At 43.7% G+C, this 12379-nt stretch overlaps 3 protein-coding genes across 5 annotated transcripts; 1 reads left to right on the forward strand and 2 right to left on the reverse strand.

The window, feature by feature from the left end:
* The first annotated feature begins 52 nt into the window (after positions 1 to 52).
* On the forward strand, positions 53 to 4451 carry LOC100846629 (pentatricopeptide repeat-containing protein At1g56690, mitochondrial). Of its 3 annotated transcripts, XR_002965192.1 has the most exons (4): positions 53 to 961; positions 1567 to 2791; positions 2887 to 2928; positions 4209 to 4451. XR_002965192.1 is itself a non-coding variant. In XM_024461866.1 (2 exons), exons 1-2 carry the CDS (start codon positions 235 to 237, stop codon positions 2526 to 2528), a joined length of 1689 nt encoding a protein of 562 aa, XP_024317634.1. In that variant the 5' UTR covers positions 53 to 234; the 3' UTR covers positions 2529 to 2795. The 3 variants fall into 3 exon arrangements, 1 of the variants encoding a protein (XP_024317634.1); XR_002965194.1 differs by lacking the exon at positions 2887 to 2928; XM_024461866.1 differs by lacking the exons at positions 2887 to 2928; positions 4209 to 4451 and having other exon boundaries at positions 1567 to 2795.
* LOC100846938 (structural maintenance of chromosomes protein 2) lies at positions 3920 to 6403 on the reverse strand. The gene is made up of 2 exons (XM_003574614.4): positions 5653 to 6403; positions 3920 to 5443 (listed from the first exon to the last, which is right to left on the reverse strand). Exons 1-2 carry the CDS (start codon positions 5670 to 5672, stop codon positions 4114 to 4116), a joined length of 1350 nt encoding a protein of 449 aa, XP_003574662.1. The 5' UTR covers positions 5673 to 6403; the 3' UTR covers positions 3920 to 4113.
* A 2364-nt stretch (positions 6404 to 8767) lies between these two features.
* On the reverse strand, positions 8768 to 10855 carry LOC100821125 (14-3-3-like protein GF14-A). The gene is made up of 4 exons (XM_003574615.3): positions 10237 to 10855; positions 10010 to 10132; positions 9196 to 9312; positions 8768 to 9105 (listed from the first exon to the last, which is right to left on the reverse strand). The coding sequence occupies exons 1-4, from the start codon at positions 10726 to 10728 to the stop codon at positions 9049 to 9051; spliced, it is 789 nt and encodes a 262-aa protein (XP_003574663.1). The 5' UTR covers positions 10729 to 10855; the 3' UTR covers positions 8768 to 9048.
* Positions 10856 to 12379: the final 1524 nt, after the last annotated feature.

A 12379-nucleotide genomic window follows, 5' to 3' on the forward strand; every position in this document is an offset into this window, starting at 1 on the left:
CAAATTCAGTCCCTCGTTTTAGGATGGAGGAATAAGTTGCGTTTGAGCTATAGAATTGACCGAGAGCAAATCCCCCATTGACAATGGTAAATGACAAGCTCAACCAACGTGCCAACGTGCCGTGGGTCGCCACGCTGGACCAGTCGCCGTACACATCAGCCGACTTTGCCGTCGCGAGTCAAAGAGACGACCTCCATCCATTGACGGGCCAACTCGAAGCCGCATGCCGCCCCGATGCTCCCAGCGCGCGCTCCCGCCTCCATGCTCGCCACCCGCCTCCTCGTCCGCGACAACCAGCGCATCACCGCCCTCGCCCGCGCCGGCGACGTGGCCGCCGCGCGCCGCGTGTTCGATGCCATGCCCCGCCGCGACGTCGTCTCCTGGAACGCGCTCCTCACGGCGCTCTGGCGCGCGGGGCGCGACCTCCCCGCCGCGCGCCGCCTCTTCGACGACATGCCCTCCCGCAACGTCATCTCCTGGAACTCCGTCGTCGCGGGTTGCCTCGCGCACGGCGACCTCGACGCCGCCTCCGCCTACTTCGCGCGCGCCCCGCGCCGCAACGTCGCCTCCTGGAACGCCATGCTCGCGGGCCTCGTCCGGCTCGGCCGCATGGACGACGCGTGGGCGCTGTTCGGCGAAATGCCGCAGAGGAACGTGGTGTCGTATACCACCATGGTGGATGGGCTCGCCCGGCGCGGGGAGGTGGCGAGGGCGCGAGAGGTGTTCGACGCTATGCCCGAGAGGAACCTGGTGTCGTGGGCAGCGATGATCACTGGGTATGTTGAGAACGCCATGTTTGATGAGGCGAGAAAGCTGTTTGAAGCGATGCCGGACAAGAATGTCGTGGCATGCACCGCGATGATAACTGGATATTGCAAGGACGGGGACGTGGAGAGCGCCAGGAGGCTTTTTGACGGGATTCCTGTCAAAGATGTCATCTCATGGAACGCCATGATTACAGGTTGCAACCGCTTTTTTATGAACCAACTTGATTAATACTTAGTACAGTCCTAGTGAAGATCCAAGAACTGTGATGCTGGTTGTTGGCTATGTCTTGTGACATTTTACAAAATTGAATTTCTGTCGGCAATGTTTATATCTCTGATGAAACATTGTAGCCAAGATACAAATTCAAGACTCCTTGCTTGCCATAACCTAGGAGCACAAATCTATGCTTTCTGTGATTTATCGATCCATTACTTGATCACTTCAAAAATTTATAATTGATATGAAATATAATTAATGCTTAAATTTGGATTATTTTTTGTATTTTTAATATATTCTATTGCCACTCCAGAGTGCAAAGTGCATTAAGATTGTTGAATAGTTGAAGGTTTGAAGCCTTGGACTTATAATACTTGGACTATACCATTTAGAACTTTCCATTTTTCTGTAATCCCAATGTTATGGTTCAGTTTCTTGACAGAGAGGATCGTGTAATTCAATTTTTAAAAGAGGGATGGTTCCTATTAAAATTAATAGAAGATATCTGCCTAGACGTTCTTTACCTAATGCTCCCTCTGAACCTTTACAAATCTCACAATTCACTTGCTCATATTTCTGTAGGATATGTTCATAATGGACATGGAGAAGAAGCTATGAAACTGCACATCATAATGTTCAGAGAAGGTGTAAAACCAGATCACGCAACTCTTATTGCTATCCTGACAGCATGTTCTGCTCTAGCTTTGCTCAGACAAGGAAGATCAACACATGCTGTAGCCACCAAAACTATGTTAGAATCTAGCACATCTTTTTGCAATGCTTTGATGACAATGTATAGCAAGTGTGGCAATGTCGGTGAGTCAGAGTTAGTCTTCATGAATCTTAAAATCCAGGATATTGTTTCTTGGAACACAATAATTGCTGCATATGCACAACACGGCAAATATCAGAAAGCTATTGCTCTCTTTCATGAGATGGAAACACGTGGGCTGATTCCAAATGACATTACCATCCTAAGTATGTTGTCAGCATGTGGGCATGTTGGCAGAGTGAATGACAGCTTGGAATTGTTTGATCTGATGTCATCTAAGTACGCGATATCTCCAAGTGCTGAGCACTATGCTTGTGTTGTGGATATATTGGGCCGAGCAGGACAGTTGGAGAAAGCATGTAGTTACATTAAAAAGATGCCATTTGAAGCCGAGAGGAATGTTTGGGGTGCCTTGCTTGGAGCTTCCAAGACACATGGTAATGTGCAGTTGGGTGAGCTTGCGGCGAAAATGCTTGTCCAGTCAGACTCTGTAAGTTCAGGGCCTTATGTGATGCTTTCAAATATATATGCTGCTGCTGGTATGTGGGGCGAAGTCAATCGAGTAAGAGGCCAAATGAAGGAAAAAGGTGTGAAGAAGCAACCTGGATACAGCTGGACTGAGATTGCTAATAAAGTTAATATGTTTGTGGGTGGTGATGCATCTCATCCAGAGATGAACAAGATCATATCTGAACTGAGGAAAATTAGCTTTCATATGCAAATGATGACTGATGAAACTCATATGGTGGTAGAGCTGGCTCAAGAATGTTGACAGTATTGCTATATCCTCAATGCTCATGCCATTTGCAATATCTGAACTATCCATTCGCACTTGTGAGTTCTGGGATCAAATCAGTGGCATGGATTATTCATCTCGGGTACATGGATTTCCTGAGTGACTTTTAAAGAGATGGGTCATATGGATGTTGCTATCATGGTAAAGCTGGGTTTCTTCCTTGTATAAAAGAAGGGACACTGGTCTTTGTAAAAATAAGGTTGGCTATAAATATAAATACTAGAAAACAGTTCTTGAAGGTAATAACCATATTCATTTCTGTTGATCTTAGAAGTATTTTGTTCCAGACGATGAGACAAAGTTGGTACAATTTTACAAAGGCATTTATATGCAGGTTTTGCAGCAATCTTGACTGAAATAAACGAATGGTTGTCAGGTCAGTTAACCCAAATGGAAGTCCTGTAGTTTTCAGACATGTCGGGTGCTCCACAGAATCATATGTGGTTTTACATAGATCTGCAACTGAGCTGTATGCTTGATGCAGTGTACTTTGGTCTATTTGGACAGAAGCAACTCTAGTGGCCCAGTGGAGTTTACATAATTAACATTAAAAAGATTGATCCCTTGCCACAAGTTCTTTTCTTTTCTTTTGTGCCCTGTATCGTCATTGAATAGAATTAGCTTCATTGCCACAAAATTCAATCCATAAAAGATGGTTTGATAGATAAAATGAAGCATACAGGAAAAACTTTCTTAAAGAAAAGAACTGTAGGTACATATTTTCTCAAATGAGGAGGTCGACGGTAATATTGATAACGAGATAGGTCCAGATTAACTGACATTTTCCTTGGCAGAAAATTGTTTTAGCTGCAGGCTTTATTTCGCTTTGAATAAAAATCATGGGTGGACAGTTTTCTATTTCTAATGTTGAGAGCTTATAGCTGGTTATGGACCATTATGCATTTCATTTCATTTTTGTATGTCCATTGCACATACACTAGAAACTTGCAACACATTATAAGGAAGCTTAGCAGTCAACTGGGTATTTTAGTTTACCTGATCATTGTACGACTTTGGTTTAGAGAGCAATACGCTAATAGTGACTGATGGCAAATCTGATTATAGATATTCAAAAGCTCTGTTGCTATAGATGTATTACTGAAGTATCTCCCTAAATTTGAAAACGTGTTTTGCAGACTATAATCTCAACATGAGAACTGTTTAACTTCATATTACTAGGTTTCTGCATTAGTCCAAGACAATATGATAATTTTTCATATTGAATACTTGCAGACTATAATCTCAACATGAGAACTGTTAACTTCATATTGCTAGGTTTCTGCATTAGTCCAAGACAATATGATAATTTTCATATTGAATATAAAGCTTTTTAGAGGTAACAGAGTCATAAGTGCAGGAAGCATATGTCAATCACCACTAGAAGCTATGCCGGTTTTCATATTTCTGCAACTCCATTATATGTATTCTTTACATATATATTTGTTTCGTTCCATGTAATTTACATCTGTAGAACTGTATGGGAAAAAAAGGTTTACTCCACATTTGGAGCATTTCATTTTGTGGGCATTACAGCTGTCAACCTAGAGTTGTGCACTTCTATCTAATTGCTGCTTAAAGATGCTGCACTTTGAGGGTTTCTTTTCTTCATTATGTCACCAAATTTTCTAAGAATTGTTCTCTTTTTCTGCCTTGCAGGACTCCTAGTATCCTTAGAACGAGGAGATTGTTCGATATCAGAATGCACATCATCTGCTGCCACATACCTTCCTTTCCTCTCGCCTCCCTTGGCATCTCTGGGTGATGCTTCTGCTGAGGTTCTGGTCGACTCTGAACTAAACATAGCATCGATCATATCCTTTAGTTCTTTAACACTACTATGTGCAGCAGCCTCACTGACCTTCAAGGACTCATATTGTTGTATGATGCTCTTTAAGGTACTCTCCTTCTCAGACATGTCTTCTTGAAGTTGAGAATTCTCTACCCTGGCAATCTCCAATGATTCTCTTGCTACATTGGCTTCATTAACCGCATGCTTCAGCATTTCCCTCAGCCTGGAATTTTCATCTCTGATCACCCTCTGTGATTCAAACAATTTGTCATTCTCTTCCTTTGCTTTGTTCAGCTCCCCCTCAAATATCTTGATGCAATCAATGAGTCCCCTCTCTTTTTCTTTTGAAGCTGCTGCTAACTCATCTGACTCAAACATCAGTCTCCCTGCCTCTTCCAGTGCCAACCGGAGCTTCTCCTCCATGCTTTCTAACGAGGCCTTTGAGTTCTCCACTTCAGCTCTTGCATTTTTCATCTCAGATTGCACCAGTGAAAGCTCCATTTTCGCCTCTCTAGCCTCTGCGGTTTGTTCCTTCAAGGCTGTCGCCAAGTCGTCCATGGCTTTTTTGCACTTCTCCTCAGCTTGGACAGCTAACTTGAGCTCACGCTGTAATGAGAATGTCTCTACCTCGCCAGGATCAGCGAAGGAGAAGGACATTATACCCCTTCTCCTGAAATTCTTCGCTTGCTGCCTACTTGGATCAGAGGAAAGTGCAGCAAAGGCCTCCAAGCTCTTGTTATTGTCTTGAAGCGAAGCTATCTCAAGCTTGGCCTCCTCCAGAGATACCTTGGTTTGTTCAAGCTGCTTTGTTTGGGCCTCCAGCGATACTAGCATCTTCTTCTCTGAATCCCTTGCTGCCTCCAATTCACCTCCCAACTGCTCTAATCTGCGAGCAAGGTCCAACTGATCGTCTACTCCATCACCCTTTAACTTGTTCTTATTGCTTTTCTTCTTGATCTCTTCTATCGCATCCAGGGCTCGCACCTTCTCTTCTTTCTCCTTCACCAGTTCCTCCTGCAATTTGCTCAGCTGCTCCTGCATATCTGATGCCTCATTGAAGCGGGAACTGGAAACTTCATTACCACTAGAAGACGATTTGACGCTGTACAAGGAAAAGAAAGAACGGAGCTTATGTTGGTTCATGGATTGATGGAAGTAATCGGAACGAGAAGAGGAAAACACAAGGAATTCAAAAGAAACCGAAACTCAATGGAACCTGCCTTGTCACAACCATGATCCCCGCCCTTCCACAAAAAAACCATGATCCTAGGATTGGAACAAAAAAACTGAGGAAGAAACTAAATAATCTACCTGGACTTGAAAGAGAACATCTTGTCCGATCAGGAAGCCTGCTGCCAACCGAGAATCAACCAACCATGGGTTGCTCGATTATCAAAGCCCAAGTCTTCTGTCGATCAGATGCAGAAGGAGGGGAGTCAGGTGCTGCGCCCGCAAAGGCGGTGCGTGCATATGGAGACTACGGTCGTCTGTCCCTCTGAGCAAGAGACTTCTCTTTTCTATGGCCAAACTCTAAAACAGGCCAGAAAAGTAAGAGATTAAACACCGCGTCGTTTGCGCCGTTATAGAAGAGGGAAAGACGAATCGAAGACCTATTGGTGAAGGAACGTGCATTGAAACGGTCGAGCACTAATAAGAGCCCGCCTTGAGTTGGAACTTGGAAGGGAAAGTGGGTACAGAAGCGGTCCAATTTTGTTTTCTTCATAAGATTTTATCTCTACCCTTTCGTCAAGTATATATCTCTTTGTTGTTTTTAGATAGGGTTGGTATATACAACCGACCAGTTGAGCCGTGCTTCTTTGACCTGACCGTCGGCATCACCTGGCCCCATCAGTCAGTGGGCGAAAGACATCATTGGTTGGCTAAGTTCAGAATTTTCTAGTTGGAATTGTTGAGGGGAAGAATGACACCACCGGGATCCTTTGAAATATGATTATCCTTTGCCACCCCCCTCCAATTCCTCACCGTTTCATGCCGGTCTTATAAATAATTTATTATCTTTGCGTACACGTATTGCGCATTGGAATATTGGAATGAAATGATGATGCCCTTTTAAAAGGGAATGCCGGATTAATGTTGTGGGGTGGATATTTCATACTTTGACAAATTTGGTGCAGCAGCGTTCTAAACACCCAGCTGCTTCCGTTAATCCTTTGCAAAAATGCTGGGAGGGTTTCATAGCTGTGGACGACGACGCTACGCCACTCTTTTGGAAACATTGATTGCAGCATGCAGAACAGGATGTGTGTCTCCCAAGAATTTTGCTGTAAACAATTCAATTCCTGAAAACAAAATTCAAGCCTGCTAAAATCGGCTCATTATGCACAGCGTTGGCATGAAACCAGGAGCCTAATGATTAAATCCAAGTGATTGAAAAACAAACAATATTGCTCTTATCATTGGGTCGCAGGCCATCCGTGGAGTTTATGACTTTCTTTCCCTTGACAGGAGCCTGAAGCAGAGGCGGAGAAAGGGAGACGAGCCCCCGAACAAATAATTTCAAGTACAGAATTAGCGGTATTGAAGAATTAAAAAAAATATGTACTCATTTCGCACACTCCAAACTCAAACGTTCTTTTTTCGCCTCCTTTATAGTGGCAAAATCTTGGCCCCGTACCTCGTCTCAAGAATAGGGTGCCATGCACAAATAGAAAACAAAGATGATTAGGATTTCATGCTTTCTACGAGGTCTCATCTGCTATTACAATATTTAGGAATTAGGTCCATTCGGACATAGTTCATGGGAATTTAGGATCTCTATTCCTCTAAAACGAACGGTACACATAAGAAAATTTCTAATTTCATAATTTGTAAGAATCATTTAGAAATCCTACAAAATGGATGAACCCTAGGTTCTTTGTTTAGAAGTTAGGCCTGGGAAAAAACATAATGCAATAGAAAAAAATAAAAGCACCCTCTGGTATGTTTGTCTTTTTGTTTCTCGAGCTATTGACCGAATTTAGATTTCAAATTTACTCATATTAGACACATGTTGTATTTATGTCGCGATCATTTTATGAGAAACTTTTTTAGATATTGTTTATGTTTTGGAGTACCGGAGATGTGAAATCTCTTTCTGGTGGAACACTGCACCACACAGTTCAACAACGTCATGCGCTCTCCCAACCACCCGTGTTATCAATGGGCCCCACTCGTGCAGACCGCGGCATCGCCTTGAGAGGCGAAGGCATCCACGGATCAAGCAGGTGACGACATTGATCGGCCGCAATGATGACGAACTAGGCACGGTAGTGACGATTTATCACCACGTAGAGTGAGGGTGGAAGGGAGATAGCCCGTGCCGGAAAACACCCTCCTGAGCTTAGAGGATGGCCAGGACCGATGGTAGACCAACCGAGGAAGTGGTTGCAATAGGACAGAGTATCAAGGCGGCACAACAGAGACGTCTGTCAAGGAGTTGGAAGATAGAAAAACGACAAAAGTAGGGACTATGAGAATTCAACGATTGGTAACTTTACCGCGGTCATCCGCCGACTAAGTAGTCGAAGCAAACTAATATCTCCTTTCCCATCTCATGTGCATGCCCAAAAAACCTCAAATCTGAAGTATAGTGGTCGCGATGCCTACTTATTATCAGCTTTAACAAGGATTCAGAATGCCAGATCATAAGAAAAAGAAAACCCGTATGCTGGATACCGAGAGGCATGCGTGCTGGTCCACTAAATTTGGAACTCAAGGGCACACTGCAGACCCCCACTGATTAACTAATCAAATCGACAAAGCTAATGACAGCTCAAGCACATAAGTAACTCATCAGCAGATCGGATCTTAATCCAACGATAGCAAGTAAGAGATGAGAGAATATGAATGACCCTCAAATCTTAATCCAACGGTTCTGAAACGTGAATATGAATGATCCTCAGATCTTAATCCAACAGTTTTGAAACGTCGACTATATTTAAGGCTCATTTCTTAAAAAACATGCAACTTAGAAATAGCCACACCCATACTTATTTGATACTGTAGATATTAGTATAATTTCCTATAAACTTAGAATCAGAGCTACGTACCAAACAGTAACAATAACGAATGGTCATGTAAAGATAAATCAAATAACCATTGATCCATCAGTATCAAACTATACCGAAAGTAAGACTGATAGGTTTCCCTACAGAAAAGAGCCGACAAATAAAATAAACAGTGCTAATTAATTGCCTGCCGATCATGTTTCTCCCCATTCAGCAAAATATCTATTGGCTGGAAAAGCAGGCAGTCCAGCACAAAAGCTCAACTGGCATAATGATAGACAGGACTAATTTCATTGCCCATGTTATGTCTGTTGGCGATGCATGATTACAATTATTGGTACCACTACAGCTGTAGTATCTGTGTTTTTTTTTTTTTGGCAAGATCAAACGATGACGATTGTAAACCACAGCACAGACAATTCAAACCACATCAGAACATTTGTTGAACATACAACATGCATGACATTCAATTATACTACAGGAAACAAGAGTTGATAATCCTCTGGTTCAAATCTTAACGCATCCCCACATACAACAGCAGGATTCCAGTTGGAAAGTAAAAATACATGAGGACGGCAATGGCAATATAACGAAACAAAGGGTAAGTGACCCGACGATAAAGGACACACGAAATCGGTCCTTGTACAAGCATCATGACTACCCGAGGGTTAAGAGATAAAGATGCGGTAAGGATCCTTCGCTAGTGCTCATCATCCTCAGGCTTGCTTGCATCCCTCATTTCATCACCGGCATCATCCTGCTTGCATAAAAAATGTTGGCATTATTAACGAAAGAATGTTGAGTAGTATGTTCACATTTTTCGTTGTTACCGGTTAGTACACAATACCTGCATATCAGAGGTCCACAAGGTGAGGTTGTCACGGAGAAGTTGCATGATCAGGGTGCTATCCTTGTAGGAATCTTCGCCAAGGGAATCCAGTTCCGCAATGGCTTCATCGAAGGCCTGTAACATTAGCAGTATGATCATATACCAAAAGAGAACATGGACTATTTGTGGCAAAGCTTTATAAAACTGTAGGATCCATGGATCAATTGAACCTGGAAGTGTGTTGGAAGTTAAATACATGCACAACTATGTGCCTAGTAGAGTTGACTTCAAATAATACTTTGAATGCAAAAACTGATTGGGACCAACAAGGAAATCAGCATATTTATTGTCATCAGGAGGGGCTAACAAGTTGCCAGTGCAGCCAGATGGGCATCATGGTACTCCACTAGTCTCATTTATCTTAACAAAGCAGTCCATGTCATGACAGCAAGCAAGTATGTGGGGCGACACTCTGCAAGATGAAGTCACATCTTGGACGCATGGGGCAATTTGAGCCGGCATGGCATGGGTCAAAAGGACAACTAGTACGTACTGTAGGAAACCAGTGAGCAGATATCCAAAGCATTGCCAAATGTTAACTGTAACTGAATGAGTAAAAGGTCCACTCAAGCAGCGTAAGAATCTGAAGTAAAAAAAAACATGCTGATGCTGATGCAAAAAATCTAGAAAACGTTGCCCTGTGCATTGAGGAAAAAGAACAGATCATATCTGAACCTTTTCTGCAACTCTGAATGTTGCCAAGTTATAGATCTGCACAAAGTTCATGAACTAGTAAAGCTCAGAAGCTAATAATAAAGGAGCAGCAAATAACCTGCTTGGCGAGGGAGCAGGCGCGGTCGGGCGAGTTGAGGATCTCGTAGTAGAAGACGGAGAAGTTGAGCGCGAGGCCCAGCCTGATGGGATGGGTCGGCGGCAGCTCCTTCATGGCTATGTCCTAGAGTAGAGTAAGGAACCCATCCAGATCCAACACTTCTATGAGTCAAATCGCTTGACGGAGGAAGGGGAAAAGGCGAGAAAAATTATGGAGGGAAGAAAGACCTGAGCGGCCTGGTAGGCTGCGAGGGTGGAGTCGGCGGCGTCCTTGCGCTCGGCGGCGGCCTTGAACTCGGCGAGGTAGCGGTGGTAGTCGCCCTTCATCTTGAGGTAGAAGACCTTGGCATCAACGGCGACAGCCGCCGGGACGAGGCGTTCGTCGAGGAGGCGGAGGATGCCGGCGCAGATGTTGGAGAGCTCGGCCTCGACGCGCGCCCTGTAGGCCCTGGCGGCGGAGGCGTGGCCGGCGGCGCCGCGGCCTTCCTCCTTCTGCTCGATGGAGGAGACGATGCGCCAGGAGGCCCTGCGCGCGCCGATGACGTTCTTGTAGGCGACGGAGAGCAGGTTCCTCTCCTCTACGGAGAGCTCGCCGGAGCCGGCGGCCGCCACCACCTTCTCCATGAACTCCACCATCTCCTCGTACCGCTCCGCCTGCTCCGCCAGCTTCGCCATGTACACCATCTCCTCCCGCGTCCCCGCCGCCGCCGCTGCAGCCATGATCTCTCTCGAACTCGCTTTCCTCCTGTGTGCGCGTGGGCGTGTGGCTCTTGCGGTTGGGAGAGTCTGCGAGTGGGTGGGTGGGTGTGGGGAAGGAGGAGCAAGAGGAGTAGCGGCTGCGGTTTTAAAACGAGGAGGGGATGCTTTTCGGTGCCTCTTTTCTTTTCTTTTCTTTTGTTTTCTTCTCTCCTTCTCTTCCTTGCTGAGGTCGCTCCTTTTCCTTTCTGGCGTCGACTTCGGGGGATAAGAACGAGGAGAGTCATTTCTTTCCTGCATTGTTTCACTTCGAAATTCGAAAACGGGGACGACTTTTCTTTTCTTTTCCCTTTACGTGGTGCTGGCCGCTGATTCCTACATGGATTTTTGCTGCAACTTGCAGCTTGTTTTGTTTCCTGCCGTGGCCGGGACCCATGACCCTGCTGGCGTAGGCTCAAATTTCACGCCAACACATAAACCCTTTGAATCGTGGAGACAAACAAAATGTTCAATATGAACGGTTCAATTTTTTGAATGCAAGTATCGTCACATTTTTTTTACCGGAATATTGTCACATATTTATCATGGTTCCCTGTAAATTGTAAAGCACCAGCTTTTGGCATCATGACAACTATGAATGCCATGAATAATACTGACGATTTTAGGTGGGTCTTTAGCCATATATTTATGGCTAGGGGCATAGGAAAAACATTTTTTTTTGTGATTGACGTGTATGAAAGTTCCGTTTTCGTCAAGAAACTGCCATCTGTTTCCACTTTTTTCATGGTAGAGCTTCCGTTTCGATTTATGTGGTTCATTATGTAGTATTAAGTTTTCTTTTCTTCATGGCAAACGCAAAACCTTTTCCATTGACCGGGCTATTTCCATTTTATTTTACAAGCAATAACCGGTTTCCCTTTTTTTACAATCATACTTCCATTCTACAATTGTGTGTTCCCCTTTCAGCGAAAAATGCTCCATTTCCCCCCCAAAAAAAAACATCTACTGAAATGTGTCGCTATTGACGGACCTCCAACAAAATGGAATAATCCATCTTAATTATACGCACACAAGCGTCAAACATGAGGTTTGATACAACCACAATAAGATTAATAAATGTGCTCGATTTGAAATGTTCAATTTCGGATGTAAATTTTGCCACATAGTGCTTAACATGGTTACTGGAAGAGTGTATGAAATAGAATATCAAATTGCTCTGCATACATTTTAATTTGGCATCATGACAACTATAGAATGCCAAGAATATTACTCATGATTACGATAGATGTTTATGGCTAGAAGCTTAAGGAAAACAAAAAAACTCTATACGAAGGCCCCGCTTTCCTCAGAAATTTTCATCTGTTTCCACTTTTTTCCGCAGTAAAGCTTCCGTTTTTTGTTTCCGTGCTTCTATTTATCCAAAAAAAACCTCCTTTGTTCTTTCATCCAGAGCAAACAGAAAACTTTTCTTTTGAATAAGCTATTCTTAAAGAAATTGAAGAGATTATTTTCTTTCTATCTATAGCAACACTACTCCATTTTCATTTTTCCCGCAGTCAAACTTCTTTTTCTTTCTTGAACCCATATGTAAGTGTATGTCATTTTCATTACAAGAAGCGCTGAGAAGATGAAAGCTACAACACACCAAACAATGAACAAAATCTATACCTATCTA

The sequence above is a fragment of the Brachypodium distachyon genome, chromosome 3, assembly GCF_000005505.3.
Source record: "Brachypodium distachyon strain Bd21 chromosome 3, Brachypodium_distachyon_v3.0, whole genome shotgun sequence".
NCBI lineage: Eukaryota > Viridiplantae > Streptophyta > Magnoliopsida > Poales > Poaceae > Brachypodium > Brachypodium distachyon.

What these genes read in the sequence shown, in the direction of transcription:
- LOC100821125 (XM_003574615.3), bottom strand. Translation starts at nt 10,728, where the DNA reads ATGGCTGCAGCGGCGGCGGCGGGGACGCGGGAGGAGATGGTGTACATG. An exon ending in CCTGCTCCCTCGCCAAGCAG is followed by an intron (nt 9,313 to 10,009) that starts GTTATTTGCTGC and finishes CTAATGTTACAG; the next exon opens with GCCTTCGATGAAGCCATTGC. An exon ending in TGTGGACCTCTGATATGCAG is followed by an intron (nt 9,106 to 9,195) that starts GTATTGTGTACT and finishes TTATGCAAGCAG; the next exon opens with GATGATGCCGGTGATGAAAT.
- LOC100846629 (XM_024461866.1), top strand. Translation starts at nt 235, where the DNA reads ATGCTCCCAGCGCGCGCTCCCGCCTCCATGCTCGCCACCCGCCTCCTC. An exon ending in ATGGAACGCCATGATTACAG is followed by an intron (nt 962 to 1,566) that starts GTTGCAACCGCT and finishes ATATTTCTGTAG; the next exon opens with GATATGTTCATAATGGACAT.
- LOC100846938 (XM_003574614.4), bottom strand. Translation starts at nt 5,672, where the DNA reads ATGTTCTCTTTCAAGTCCAG. An exon ending in ATGTTCTCTTTCAAGTCCAG is followed by an intron (nt 5,444 to 5,652) that starts GTAGATTATTTA and finishes TTCCTTGTACAG; the next exon opens with CGTCAAATCGTCTTCTAGTG.